Raw genomic sequence first — 16,166 nt, forward strand, 5'->3', positions numbered from 1 at the left:
GTGGAGTACACCATTTGAACATTATGAGTTGATATTCTGAGTCAAAAAAATAACAATATATATACATTTCTGGAAACATTGCGCCTATAATGACATGACCAAAATCGGGACGTCAGGCCAGGCCAGAGTCAAAGTGGCTATATATTAAGTTTTTAACTTAGCCATAACCATATAAGGAGTCCCCAAAGCAGCTATACGTCCAAATATGGAGTGTGTTGCATCAATCACAAACAAATCACTCAGCTCCATATATGGGCACAAAAGCGGGACACACAGACACACACACAGACAGACAGACATGATCTGCTAGGTCTCATAGTAAGTGCTCACTGCGTTCGCAACAAGAGTATAAAATTACACTCCCAGAAATTGGGATAACTTTATCTTTGCTACCACATCTGTCCTGACTGGGTCTCTTGTTGAGTCTTGAAGTGATAAAAAAAAAGAAGCTAGAGGACATTTTGGGTGCAGAAGGATGTAACATTGGCTTGTGTAGTAGTGTTGGCCCAGTCAGGGAAGGTATTAAGCTCAAACATGGTATACCCCCAGGTGTTGATGCTCAAGTTGATGGTCAAAATTCCAACGATGTTCAGCATGAAGCCAGCCTTCACCTGAAGGGACAGACACGGCAAGATATATAGCTTCACACATGCATGTCACAGACTCAATTACAGTTCTTTTAAGTTTCATTTTGCGAAATAAATGATTTGCCTATGGGCGAATTCTGGGACGTAGAATTTCAACTTCAACTTTCAACATTTCATAATATAGTTAGTAGTTACTTTGTCTTATCAAAAGCTGAATTTTAAGAATATTGCCTTGCTGTCTATTCTGATGTTGCATATGGACTAGTTTAACTGCTACTTGGAGTTTAGCCTTGGGGACAGCATGCGTTTTGTTTTCAAAACTAATGGTGAGTTTAGTTATATGATTCTTATGAACAGAACTGACTGGTTAACATTGTCATGTTTGTGAAATCTCGCTAAGTTTTACAGCTTGGCTCAGAAAAGAGTGAGAATCGAATATCTGATTGCTTTGGTGGGCCCAAAATAAAAAAGTAAGAATTAAGTACTGTAGTAGCGTTGATGAGGTTACGGATTAACCCCCACAGGGGCCCCTGGGCCCATAGTGTGCGTGTGCACAAAAATTTCGTGTTTTTATCATATACTTTACCTAAATTTAACTATATATCAATGGCCAATTTCAGGGCCTCAAACCCAGTACAGCGCGGTCTAGTTCCTCGAAGGGCCCCTGAGAGCCAAGGGCCCCTGGGCCACAGCCCCACTGGCCCAATGCTAATTTGGCCCTGGTGCCACACGAGCTCTGGCACCTAAGAATTTACAAATGAAGCACTGGTAAGAAGTACACAAACATATAACAAACACACATACGTACACGCACGCACACACACGCACACACACACACACACACACACACACACACACACACACACACACACACACACACACACACACACACACACACACACACATACACACACACACACACACACACACACACACACACACACACACACACACACACACACACACACACACACACACACACACACACCTACAGTATAGGCCGCTATATAGGTTAACATGTTTAAGCATGTTAGCTGAATGTAAGTGTGACTTCCTCCAGGAGGTGGCGCTGTGGTCTTACTCAAGAGCATATTTCTGGTTGTCTGTCAAGGTGGAAAGCAGAGGCTGTCTATCCACCTGTTTCCCAAGAAGCTTACAACACACACCCTTTTCCGAAAAAGGTATGTACTGTTAATGTGGGCTTCCCTTCCTCATACAGCTGATTCAAATCACTCAAGCACCATGTAATACCCGTGCAGAAATGCAGATGTCGCAGCCGGTGTTATGGCTGCTTCTAAGTGACTTTTGGCTGTTTATCTGTAAAGTTGCGAGTGTGTGTGTCTCTCACCATGTCTAAGACCCGGAGGTTTCCAAAGGCGAAGGCTATAGCGTTGGGGGGTGTAGCCACAGGCAGCATGAAAGCCAGAGATGCAGCCTGCACGCATGGAATCATCACGTACAGGGGGTGTAGCTCTATGGCTGTGGCCTGAAGTACACGTACGCACGCACGCAGGCACACACACACACACACACACACACACACACACACACACACACACACACACACACACACACACACACACACACACACACACACACACACACACACTTAATTGATAAAAATGTATCTGTTTGGTGTTACTGTATATAAATACTAAATAGTAATACCAAATGTTGTAAATAGCCTACTAGGTGTGTGTGTGTGTGTGTGTGTGTGTGTGTGTGTGTGTGTGTGTGTGTGTGTGTGTGTGTGTGTGTGTGTGTGTGTGTGTGTGTGTGTGTGTGTGTGTGTGTGTGTGTGTGTACCATTGAGGCCAGTATAGGAAGGAACAGGGTGGTGGTAGCTGTGTTGCTGGAGCACTCGGTGAATGTGGCCACCATCAGGGTAATCACAATGGAGATGGCGTACGGAGGAACAACCTTCAGTGGAGCCAAGCTTGCCCCCAGCCACGTAGACAAACCGGATACCTGGACAAATAGAAAAATGTAAAATGGTGGCCTCCTAATTACTGAGATTAGCATGTGTGCAGATAGAACTTCTGTCATAATCACGCCTACAGGACCCCATGTGGTGACACAAACGTTTAGCTGATTTCATGATTGTCACAACCCAGTTTATACTTTGTTGCATGACGTCTACAGTGTACAAGCATACAGCGCATGGCATCACATCTTTTGTTTTATAACAGATTTTCTGAGCCTTCATTTGATATAAGTGGAGACAGGAAACGAGAGTAGGGGCCCAAACCACTTGGAAAACCACATCGTGAAAGTTTGAATTTAATTTACATTTTTTATTTCTTGACTACAATGACATGCCCAAAAGGGGTGAACCGTAAGTTCCGTAACCCAAAGTCAAAACCGGAGGATGATAACCAAGGACCATCACTTCTCAATGAATTAACCAATTAACAAATCAATCAATCAATCAAAATAGTCACATCACATGGCAGGCGCCCTAAATAAATTGGGCTTGAGGCCAGTATTGACTCAGTGTTGTCTGTGTTGCATACAGATAGGGCGTTCATCTAGCCTATTTCAAAATTGCACACAAGTTCTTGACTATGAAAGTAAATCAGTCTGTGTTGAGTCGATGATGTTGGCATCTGGAAATATTGATATGAAATGTATTTCTACTCCTGAATATTAACAAACCTTTAAACTAACCATTGTAAAATGTCAAATGAATCAATATTGAGCAATTGCATGGCCTATGTCTCACCCAAAATATTATCAGAAACTATTTTCTGATAACACAGATGTCAGGAGCAACTGCCTGGGCCCACCATATCTGCCTACCATTATAGGGTATGCTGCTCCAGGTCTGAAGGCTCCACCTTTTTTCTTTATGAGTCTTTAGGTTTTGTGGGCGACGCTAATGACTAAATCACTGATAATCACTAATAATTAAAACACTGTCATCATAGCTATGGTGCGTGGCCATTGCATAATGTAAGTGGGTGAAAGGAATTATACTAGCTGGCAGTTCAGTACAATTTACAGTACCTCACTGCCGGCAGCCAGAGCGAAACCTCCTCCTAGCAGGAGGATGATGTTCCAGGGCATCCGTTCATGGACCACCTGCCAGTTCAGCAGGGGAGGAGGCGCCTTCACCTCCTTACCTAGGAGAAGGGGAGAGATTACATCAATAATCTGCTCTTCATCACTATGCCACTCTCATCTTCTATTAGCATTGGTATTGTGATTAGCAGAAAGACAAATTAAAGGACTATATACAGTACTCATGCCATCTCCATTTCTTTCCCTTCTTTCTCACCTTCTTTGTCGTACCCGTAGCCTCCACAGCGGGGCAGCTGGGAAGGGATGACGAAGAAGAGCAAGGACATGAAGATAGCAGTGGTTCCATCAGTCACAAAACTGTAAGCATACAGCAGAAGAGATTATATTTCAATACTTTATTATTATTATTATTATTATTACCCTTATTATTATTATTATTATTATTATTATTATTATCATTATTATTCTTATCATGCTGTAGTGAGTGTAAAATTGTCGCAGTTAACTATGGAATCGAATCGTGCCTTTCCGGTCAGTGTGTTGTTTGGTTGGTTGGTCACCCCAGGTGAGAGAGCATGTGACATCATCACATGACATCATCAGGGATGGATAATCCCAATATTAAACCCATGTATGGAGATCCCTGATGTCATCAATATTGGCCAGCAACTGTACATCTTACCTCAAACCCTTAGATCTCCATTTATGGAGCTGACCTGTTATGACATTCCATATGTTGATCCTACCCCATCCATCCTTCCTCTTCGATATCTCCCTTTTGACTGATACCTGTTCATTTAAACTCTAGACGGGCCTGCCCCAAAGTTATTATTCCAGCCGTGCCCGGCAGCCGGCGAAAACTAGAGTTCTCAACAGGCCCGAAAATTAAGATCTTACCTCCCATGCCAAATCGCCAGTGTCTGCTGTCACCCAGGTGGGTGCGTGCACTTTTTGCCTTGCTTTGTAGGCTGATAAGTGTGTGCTCGTCATCACACATCACGTGTGAACAATCGCAGAGATTGTGAGGGGTTGTGAGGACACTTATGTAAGGACTACATGAATGTATGCACTGTGCAGGTAGACAGACGTCCATCAGTCTACAACACATATGCACCTAAATATGCAAATGGTCTCCAGGGGTAGGGCCCGACATGCTTATGGCTTCTCCCTAGCCGTTTTTCGGATATTTGGACAGGATACAAGCAACGGACACTCAAAAAACTGAACTGAATTGAACACTGACAGAGAGGGCAGGGGTGATTGAGTAGGACAGATGTATTTAGATCAATTCTCTGTATACAAAAATAGAGTAAGTAGAGAGTGATAGAGACCTTGTTCCACCCTTGTTGAAAAGAAGGGTGGCCCATCCGTCCATGAATCCTGGTTCCCTGGTGAACCAGAGGACAACCAGACTGACGAAGATGCTCAGTACTGCCACCTCCGCAAACGTCACCCGACCCAACTTCCTATACTCCTCCTTCATCACTGCATATGCTTCATTGTCTCTGTCCTTGTTTTTGAGGCCACAACCAAATGACTTCTTCATGCTGGGTAGAATGGGTACAAAGGCCAAGAGCAGAGATTAGTAAATTAATCAAAGTGATTAAAGATTTATGAACTTATGAATATAGATAACAAGTAAATGAATGGCTGATTAGAAGGTCAGGAGTGATTGTTGGCTTATGTCTACTCTATTTCAACACTTGTACTTAACAAGGCTAAGAGTATAAAATCCCCACTAGCAGCGCCCCATAGAGGCTGGGAATGTTTGGCTTAGGATGGGGCTAGAGGAAAGGTCATCAGATCACTCAAATAGTTAATTATCAGAAATGTAAAATAATTACATAATTGGGACATAGTAAAAAAAAAAAGACAATTGTATGGACACAATTGGGACATAGTTAACAAGTCACCCCAAAACATTTCATAAATGAATAAATGCATGTCATTTTATATCAAACATCCCTAAAGGCTGGGGGTGCCACTGCCGAAGCACGTACCACTTAGGCTCATTTGTGGCTGCTGACAGTGAGTCCCTGGTTTGATTCCTGGGCAGACCTTTACTCTATGTACCATACTGTACATTTATTTCATTTCAGGAATGTATTTTTAATACTGTTGTTGAATGCAGTCATTATCAGTTACTATTTTGTGATGATAAAATAGCGTTTTTATCAGTTCACATTTGTGCCCCTCGCTTGATTCTGTGTATTCTAATTTCTATTGTTGCAGTTGTTTTTTGTTTCCTGTGGTATTTGTTTAACTGCAATGGAATATATTGAATGTTGTACATTTTCATGATCAGTATTGCTGTAACCCAAAATGTTGCTATCAGATTACTTACTTGAAGCCCAGGTACAAGAACTGCAGCCATAACCAGGAGATTGCTAGCAAGAGCAGCATATGGGGAAAGGAAAAGGTAAACCAGCTGGTAAAGTTGATTATATCACCATTCTTGGGAAAGAGCCTTCAGAGGAAGAGAGGGGTTGAGGAGATGGGAGAGATAAAATGTATGATGGGAAAGGAGAGGGGGAAGGATATTTGTTATTTACATAGTTACAGAGTTTCCTGTATTATAAAACTGTTTCTGTGCAGAAGTGTACTTTGGACACTCAGGCTTAATTTATACTTAATTACACAACCCTCGACAAGAGTCATACAACAAATAATATTTAAATTTTATGTTGTTTTATGAGAACCTCACTTGTTTAATTGACCCTTCAGGATGAGGTTAGGGGTCGTGCCAGTGAGGGTGGCTGTCCCGCCGATGCTAGCAGAGTAACACACACTCAGACTCATTCCTTTTTTCAGTTGACGGTACTCTTCCTCTCTTAATATTCTCCTCCTTTCCAATTCCGAGTCAACACTCGAGTCCTGATCTGGATTCTCTGAGTCAAGACAGTAAGAGGAAGAATTTGGAGGTATGTGAAGGGAGTCACTCAAGATGTAGACTGCAATGTACTGCGTTAGTCATCTCAGAAATCTATAATCCCAAAACTTCTTGACGTCAACCGTGATTTCCGTTAACAGCTACATGCACAAAGTCTAAATGAGGATGTTAGGTGAAGCAACATGATAGGTTTCAGAGTTTGAGAAGAGAGTTGAGACAGTAAAACATTAACTTTTTTCAGCAGGCAAATTATCAAACAAACGATACAGTACATTCATCTCAAAATAATATGTATATACAGTGCATACATATGTAACTATATATGTATCCATCCATCCATCCATCCATCATTGCGAACGCAATGAGCACTTACTATGAGACCTAGCAGATCATGTCTGTGTGTCTGTCCGTGTGTCTGTCCCGCTATCCAAATATGGAGTGTGTTGCATCAGCAATCACTCAGCTCCATATATGGGCACAAAAGGGGCCAGGTCCACTCAGCTCCATATATGGGCACAAAAGGGGCCATTTGTTTGTTGTGGACCTGGCCCCTTTTGTGACACTAATTCGTAATTTATTCTAATTGTTATTGCAATTTACGATCTGCGTTCGCTTCCCGCGTTCGCGCGTCTTACTCGTATCATACCTGTATCTTCATCATCACTTTTTTTTCCCCACGATTTTGCATGCAACCCATTTTTCACCCGGTTCTAATTGCCTAAACTGTAATCCTGGGCACTACTCTCGCTCTGCCAACCTTACTTCAATGCATGAGGAGTGAGCAGGCTAATTCTTTTCACCTGACAGGGGGGAGTTTCCCCGGTAGGATGTAACGCATGGAAGGAACACGATATTCCAACCAGTTCCTTTCCCCTCCATCAGGTGCCCTGGCTGACCAGGGGGAGGCAGTATATAGACCAGGATTACTTCATGTTTTTGTGTGGTTACCTACCCTAGAGGACATGGTGAGAACATGCAAACTCCACACAGAAAGGCCCTTTCTCCAAACCCACCAGTCAGATATTTTGCACTTACTCACTCTGACCTCGGACTGAGGTTTGACGTCTTCTGGTGCGATTTTCCCGTTGGGCAGCTCCTCTTTGTTCTGTTGGGTCTCCTCCAGCTCAAAGGCCTGGTTGTCCTCCCCTGCAGCCCGCAGCTCACGTTCTACGGCCCGGGCCTCCGTGGCACACAGCTGATCCAGCACGGCCTGGGCCATGGGTAGCATCATGGCGGTGGTCGCCGAGTTGCTGATCCACATAGACAGGAAGGCTGAGCAGATCATGAAGCCCATCATGAGCCTGTGGACAGTGGTGTAAAGTAACTAAGTGCATTTACTTAAGTACTGTTTACCGTAAGTAAAAGAAATTGGTACTTTATTTACATTATTTGTATTATTATTATTATTATTTATTTATTTTGTATTATTATTATCAAAAGTTAGTATACATTTTGAACTTGTGAAATGTGACATTCTGCACAATGAGTACTTTAAGTATATTATGATACCTATAGATGCATTTTCCCCATAGACATTTCAAAAAGTATTTATTTAAAGACCTTTTAAGGTCGTACGAAGCCAACTCGAGTCGTGACAAATCATTCAAGATTCAAGATTCAATAATTTATTTGCCATGTCAACAAGTTGATAGGAATTTGTCTTGGTTCATACTCAACATATACAGACAACCATAGATACACAAACAAGAAGGACAGTACAATACAAAAACAAAAACCAGCAGCATATGAAATTACATTCAGTTTTTTTAAAGTGCTATATGCATATACTGTACTATGAGTTCAGATGTCTAATGGCTACGGGGTAAGTGCTATCCCTGAAGCGACATGTTGAGCTCTGGATACTTCTATATCTCCTGCCCGATGGGAGGAGATTGAAGAGGTGATGTGCAGGATGGGAGTTGTCTGCAATGATTTTATTTGCCTTCCTAATTATTCTGGTGGAATAGAGTGAGGAAAGTGTAGGGAGGCTGCATCCTATGTTTTTTGATGCACGACGTACTACTCTTTCCAGCTTTAATTTGTCTTGAGAGGTTGTGTGACCAAACCAGACAAGCATGGAGAAGGTGAGAACACTTTCAATAGTGGCCCTATAGAAGTGAGTCATGGCTGCTTGGCTGACTTTGAACTTCTTAAGCTGCCGCAGGAAATAGAGACGCTGGTGTGATTTGCTTATTATGAGACTGGTGTTAAGATCCCATGATAAGGATTCATGGATGGTGGTCCCTAGGAACCGGAAGGAGGAAACTCTTTCTACCTCTTCCCCATTGATGAAGAGGGGGGAGGGGACACGATTTATTTTTCCTAAAATCTATGAACATCTCTTTGGTTTTAGAGATGTTTAGAATCAAGTAACTCTCACACCATCTCACCAGCTCCTCTACTGCTCTGCGGTAGTCAGTTTCAACCTCGTTGGTAATAAGACCTACTAAAGATGTGTCATCAGCAAACTTATACATCATAACTGTACTAAAGTGAGATTGACAGAAATGAGTGTATAATGAGTACAGAAGTGGAGAAAGGACGCACCCCTGGGGGGCTCCAGTGTTTAGGAGCCTCGACAGCGAGACGAGATCACCTATTTTGACCACCTGTTTCCTGTCACATAGAAAATTAAAGATCCATTTACATAGATGTGTGCTGACGCCTAGCTCCTGTAGGGTTGAAATCAGCTTCCCAGGCACTATTGTATTAAATGCGGAGCTGAAGTCAACAAAAGGTACACGAGCATAGGTGGATCTGGATTCTAGATGTTGAGTAATAGTGTGCAGACAGAGGGACACTGCATCATCTACACTCCTATTTGCTCTGTAGGCAAATTGGTGGGGATCTAGTGCTATGCTGGACAGGTGTTTACATACCAGTCGCTCAAAGACTTTCATAATGACAGATGTTAGGGCAACAGGCCTATAGTCATTAAGACAGGTGATATTATTTTTCTTTGGGACAGGAATGATAACCGCAGATTTAAAGCAAGCAGGCACAGTACAGAGTTCAAGTGACCAGTTGAAAATGGAAGTGAGGACAGGTGCAAGTTGGTCGGCACAGTGCTTTAGTGTGGCAGACGACATGCCATCAGGCCCTGCCGCCTTTCTGGGGTTTTGCTGACGGAGCAACAGTCTGACATCATGTTCATGTATGTTGGGTGGAGAGTCACCCTGCTCTCTTGGAAAAGAGGGGGACTGATGGTCTTCACTGTCGAACCGACAATAAAAATCATTAAGCCTCCCAGGAAGGGAGGGAGGCTTAATGATTTTTATCATATGATTTAAATCATGACAACAAACACAATATTGCGATGCTCTATTTTGTCCAATTTTCCAATTCCAATTATTTCTTTTGAGAAAGACCTATACTGGTCGAAACGTTGTATGTCCTGCCTGCCGTGTTCGTGAATAAAAATTATCTGGAGCATTATAAGTGAGTTGCGAGCCACAGCTTATGTCTGTTATCTGTTACAGTTTGGAAGATGTGCATTATATTATTTTATTCTTATAAACCCCATAGACAGACTTAACCACTTTCACTTTCACAAAAGTGAAAAAATAGTCTAGTCACTTTTGCACTTTGACAGCTGTCACAGCCCCCTGTAGCTTGGCCTACCAGGGTCTGTGCTGCCTACTCTATCTGTCTTTACAAGGCCTGCAGGTTGGGAAATTGGGGTGCCAATCAGTACATTGGGAGCACCTGGCCAGTATTCCCAGTGTTTGCCACACTTACCCTCTCTCTCTTCCTGTTGGCAGCAATACACTTTAGATCTAGTTTGTCCTTTGGTTTGCAGTTTGCACCATTCAACAACACCCCACACTACATTTACCACACATCCACTCACCAGTCTCACCTACACTACTTATTTGATTTCACTGATTAACACACCCCACATGATTACGTTGTTTATATTGTAAATAAATATTACTTTGTGCACTTTTAAAAGCTGTGTCTTCCTCCTTTTTGTTATGGCCTAGAGCCAGGTCATGACAAACTGGGGGCTCGTAGTTGACCTTGGGTTATTTTAGATGGATTTGGTTTGGCTGTGACATTTTTTGAGCAGGTAAAGTGTGATTTCCTGTTTTGGTTTGAAGCCTGGATTGTTAAGGCTGGTCACAGTGGTTGGAGGAAGTGCACGGTAGGAAAAGTGATTTGTTTGGTTTAAGTATTTTGGTTGCTGGTTAGCCGCAATTTGCAACTCTAGTTTTTTTTACAACCCATTGTAAAATTATCTAGAGTTGCAAATTGCGGCTAGTTGCTGGTTATATTGAATGGTTGTAATTTGCATAATGGTTTATTGTGTGTTGTCATCAGGCTTTGTTAAACATAGTTTTTGGTGTGATGCTGAGAGGTCAGGGTAGGTGTTGACATGTGGTGTTATGCTGTTGGTTGAGTTGTGTTCCCTGTTAGGCATAATGGTGGGTTCCCTTTTGGGTCTCACTGTATTTTTTTTGTTTTCTTTTAGACTATGTTCCACAAAAGATGGGACAGGGTGGTGCCACTGGGATGCCTTGTCGGTATGGGGGACTCAGGAGGGCCACTGAAGACCAGGGCAAGTTGGGTCAGTTTAGTATTGGCTAGGTAGCTGAGTTAGGGGGAACACGCTCACCTGGTTGGGCTTGATACATGTCCTAGACTCACTGTCGGCACTTTACCTTGTATTGCAGCACACACATTTGTTGAGAGAGAGAGAGAGAGAGAGAGAGAGAAAGAGAGCATTGGTTACTGTGGGAATTTTGTTTGGGTTCTCTTTTGTTATATATGGCAAGATATAGTAAAGCCTTTGTAAAGTGAATAAATGGAAAAAGTGTGGTGTTATTTAAATGGTCACATGTCCCAATTGATTTCCCCTTGTTGTAATGGCATTCATTACAGTGTGGTCCAGTATTGGCAGTACCTAAAGTAGGGCTGTTGTAGCTGACTTGGAGAGCTCCATGTGTGGAAGCTTTAGGTCAGTGATAGCCCCTCTTGGGACCCCCCGGTTGAGCTCTTTTCATCGTTCACCTGTGGGGTCCCTTGCCATAAGTTGAAATCTAAATGGAAATTATGGAATACAGACGGACTTAGCGTCGAAAACGTCCGTGCTGCGCTGTGTAAGAACTCGTGATATGTTTCAAAAGAAGCATATAAGAGCTATAGGAGACAACGGAAACGGCTGCGAATTTTCCTTTGGTGCAGAAGCCGTTAAGTATTTTTGAGTGGTGCAACCACTCCTACAACCAGCAATGTCCGTGCCTGCCTGTGCCTATGTGGCCATGAGCACGAGTATATGACTTATTTGTACCAGTAGGGGGCACCAGAAACAGAGTGATAGTGCTGCTGTGTCGTCTGCTAATGAGGGAGAGAAAGAGAGAGAAAGAGGTGGTGGGGGGGAATTGCACCACTCACCACTGTTGTGTCTCACCAGGCCGGCATGGCTGGGAGACAGTGTTCTGTTTCCCCCTTTCCTTCTGACATATGGGTCGGTTGGGGAGGGAGGTTGGTTGGGGCAACACTGGATCAATTTGGTGTGGGGCTTTCCATGTGCAGTCCCGGTTAAATGGGAGGGGAGCTGCCACCCAGGCTTTTCAGGTTGACCGTGTTCAAATTTGACTGGACATTGTAGCATTGTATCAATTTGGGGATTGAGAATGTAGTCGTGGATGCCCTCTGCAGGGTGCCTTACATTTTGGACAATGTGGTCTGGGTTTGGTCTCATACAGGATACTGGTCTTTTCTGTCTGATCTGGCTTTTGGTCCACGTACATCTCCTCTTAAACACTCCTTGAATCCTAGGTTTAATCTTGGTTGCTGAGGGGAAGGCCTGGTATGCTAGGATGTTATTGGTTAGACCAGAGTTTATTTGAGGCAAATATTTTGTCACTATGTTTTCTAAAAAAGTTGAGTTATTGTGTTGGTAATATTTGCGAGTTATAAGTGTCTTCTATTATGTTTATATTTAGAGTATTTTGGCTAGTTCATCTCGGTCCCTATAAGGGCCCTCGTTTTGTAGGGGGAGGGTGTCACAGCCCCCTGTAGCTTGGCCTACCAGGGTCTGTGCTGCATGCCTACTCTATCTGTTTTTACCATAGACTGTAAAAAGAATATGGACAAAGCGTTCTCTGGGTCTGATATGGACGTAAGATGAAGCCTGTCAGTCCTTGAATTGTAAATCGCCATCTTTCTAGATCCGTCTGGGCCCAGCTGGCCATATTACTTTGTGCACTTTTAAAAGCTGTGTCTTCCTCCTTTTTGTAGTGGCCTAGAGCCAGGTCATGACACAGCATATCCTGTATAGAGGGTATGCGTATGCATAATGCATAAAGTGATTGGCAAAGTTTAACGTTGTTTAATGCAATCAGATGGGGCATTTCTGTTTGGATGTACTGTATGTGCTGTCAAGGCCAGAAGGTTTTTTTACCACTCAGTAGGTGTTCCCAAATACTTCTGGGTATGATGATGTCATGCGCATACTGTACCCTCTATTACTTGAAAGCAATAGGCTACTGCACTTTATGCACAATTGGTTACTTTAGTTACAAATCTGTATTGCCCTATAAAAACGCTGCTAAGCCATAGATGCACTTTACACCTTTGTACATTGTTCTTGTATGTATATTTTTATGCTGTTTCCTAATGCAATGTATTCCACTGTCTGCCTGTTTTGTTTTTAATGTTTTGTGGGGACTGTGTCCATTAATATGCAATGTCTAAATAAACAAATACATTTAAAGTAGAGCGGCTATACCTGTGCAACCCTCTTGTATGAAAAGATGAAGATGAAATATGGATATACAAGGTTTTCTGCCCAACAGCAACAATATCACATACCACAACATTTTGACCATTGTGGATATGATTCATTGATTCAAAGTTCAGAAACTTTTTGATCACTTTACTCATTAGCCTATGTTTTTTAGACCGATCACTTCATTGAAAACACACATCCCTGCTTCTTATTATATTGTCCTTCTATACGAGATGTTTCCTGTAATGTAATGTTGCATTAATGAGTCCTGTAAATCCTTGCATGAAATCCATGAGATTCATGCATGAAGGACAATATCAGTCACCAGAAATTAATGTGTGTTCAATGGAGTTTGAAGTTAAATGAGGTATTCTTACAGAGCAGGTCTCACGCCGATAATCAGGAGGAGCCGGATGGCAATGCGTTTATGAAGATGCCACTTCTCAACAGCAATGGCCACCAACAGGCCCCCAATGAACAGCATGTTAGAGTCCTTTAGGTACTCCACACAAACCTGTAACAGACACACACTCGCGCACACACACACACACACACACACACACACACACACACACACTTATAAATGGTAGGCCTGCTTTGCACATCTATGCACGAAATGTCTATGTTCAGAGTCTTATACACCTATTATGCGTTTGGGAAACCAGGCCAATAGCATTATTGTGCCATTGCATGCACATACCGCAGAAGACTCCATGATTCCCATCATGGGAAACAGGACCACAGGGAGCAGAGCGGTCACAGCCAGAGGCATGCACTCTGTACACCAGTACAACGCCATGAGGATGATGGTGAAGCCACATCGTGCCTCCTTTAAACACACACACACACACACACACACACACACACACACACAACAATTACAAAGTGCATAAACTGTAAGGCAGAACATTGTGGCATACATACATTTTTGCAACATTGTTGGCATGCTTATCAAACACAGCAGACAACAGCCATGGGTAAAGGAAACAATGCCTGCTCCAAATTGAGCGGCTTCCTGAGCAATACCTTGCTAACCTTGGGCCCTCCTTATAGAGAGGCCAGCCATTTGAAGGCCCCTCACAACCAACTTGTGCACGTGCTGCCCTATGCTACCAAAGATAAGAAACAAAAGTTTACATCTGTAGCCTAGCTGTGTGATGGTCTGCTGTAGCTGATGACATTTTAGCACTTTAGTTAGGAAGGCTTCCTCTAAGCTGTAATCAAAGTACAGACGGAATTAAATTAAATTAAGATTAAATGTTTTTTATCTATACCCTACTGGTACACAATAGCAAAGTTTCTTTGCTGTTGTCTCCTTGTTATAATTTTCATTGTATTAACAATAACAAGAGATATAGCATTAAGAAAGAGAAAGATTAAAGTATACACCATTTGAGATGCTGTGTCGCCTGTGTGCATGGACCAACAAACAGCATTAACTTATAGAGGCAAATTAACTACTGTGTTGGTGTCTTACCTCGCTCACCTCTTTAAATGACTATAGGTTTACTGAGGAATCTTGACCATAAAGACAAACAGTTTGCTGACTCTGAAGCTACCGCTTTATGAGTTTCCACGATAATTTGGAGACTGAAAATGTCCAATGCTTTCTAAGCACGCGACACATCTAATCAATTAGGTCATGGGTGGGCCTGGAGGCGAACCAGTGACCTACTGATTACCAGCCTCTCTACCCACTTAGCTACAGCTGTGATGTTGCAGCCTATATCACAATGTGATATATTGAATTAGAATATTTAGTAATATGATATGATATAATATTTAAATGACTATAGGTTTACTGTTATCTGACATAGATAACAGTAAACTTGACCATGAAAACAGTTTGCTGTTCTTGTCTCTGATAATATTATAACCGAATATTGTTATGTTGGTAAAAACACTGTTGTAAAATGAGCTTCAAAGTGCAAGCTTCTTATCCCGCAATGAATACATAAAGGTCCTAGAAAAGCCCTCTCAGCTTAGCAGCAGAGATGACCCCACCCACACACCCACCCACCTGAAATGTTTACTGTACATATATGTTCATTGCTACTAGTGTTGATTATGTTTTGTTTATTATTTTATGTCTTAAATGTCTCGATGAATTGAATAGTTCCCAGAAATATTTGGCTGATGAAGACCTAAAAGGGTTGAAAGTTGAAACATTGCGCCAGTAATAAGTAAGTTCTTTGGCGCTATACAACAGTGTGCAGATTTTTTATCCTGTCTTAATGAATTTAATACACGGGATCACAATGGAAACAAGTCCTTGGAACTTTTTGTGTTATCCTTTTAGATCACGGTGAACCGTACCTCTGTACAATTTGCTGTTATTACTGTTAATAAAGTATTCAATCAATCAATCAACCATAGAGAAATATATTGGTCACTCATAAATTAAAACCATGAATCAAGATAATCAATCAATAACTTTTCATTGCACGTTCATGACACATAATGAAGCATCACATGTTCAGTTCATAGAGTTCATAGAGACACACACACACACGCTCACACACACGCACACACACACACACACACACACACACACACACACACACACACACACACACACACACACACACACTTACTGGTGTGGGAATGATGAGAGGCAGGGGAAGGATGAGGAGTGGGGTGAGGATGATAATGAAGTATTTTCGATGGTACCACGACCACTTCAGGATGTTAACTGCAACTCCCATCCCTAAATAGTGAAACCTGTAAGAGCAAACCAGTTACTCCAGATGACGACGACCCACAAGAAAACGCAGTCCTGTTCCAGTCCAGCAGCTTAAGATGTCAGCAGTGATGTAATAATATATATCATATATATAGATATATATCACTGAAGGCGATCAAACATTAACTACAGTGTAGGACTGTAAAGTGAGGGAGGCCGTAGCTGTTGTGAAAGAGGAAGATGTAAATGAAG

At 42.2% G+C, this 16,166-nt stretch overlaps 1 protein-coding gene across 1 annotated transcript; it reads right to left on the reverse strand.

The window, feature by feature from the left end:
* Positions 1-449: 449 nt before the first annotated feature.
* LOC308327055 (solute carrier family 13 member 2-like) lies at positions 450-15,936 on the reverse strand (the record flags this gene model as incomplete). Its single annotated transcript, XM_080780194.1, has 12 exons — positions 450-611; positions 1,936-2,073; positions 2,394-2,555; positions 3,594-3,709; positions 3,865-3,965; positions 4,940-5,155; positions 5,953-6,075; positions 6,313-6,496; positions 7,534-7,799; positions 13,609-13,745; positions 13,932-14,060; positions 15,826-15,936. The coding sequence occupies 12 exons, from the start codon at positions 15,934-15,936 to the stop codon at positions 450-452; spliced, it is 1,845 nt and encodes a 614-aa protein (XP_080636320.1).
* Positions 15,937-16,166: the final 230 nt, after the last annotated feature.

The sequence above is a fragment of the Protomyctophum bolini genome, assembly GCF_963924005.1.
Source record: "Protomyctophum bolini genome assembly, chromosome: 13".
NCBI lineage: Eukaryota > Metazoa > Chordata > Actinopteri > Myctophiformes > Myctophidae > Protomyctophum > Protomyctophum bolini.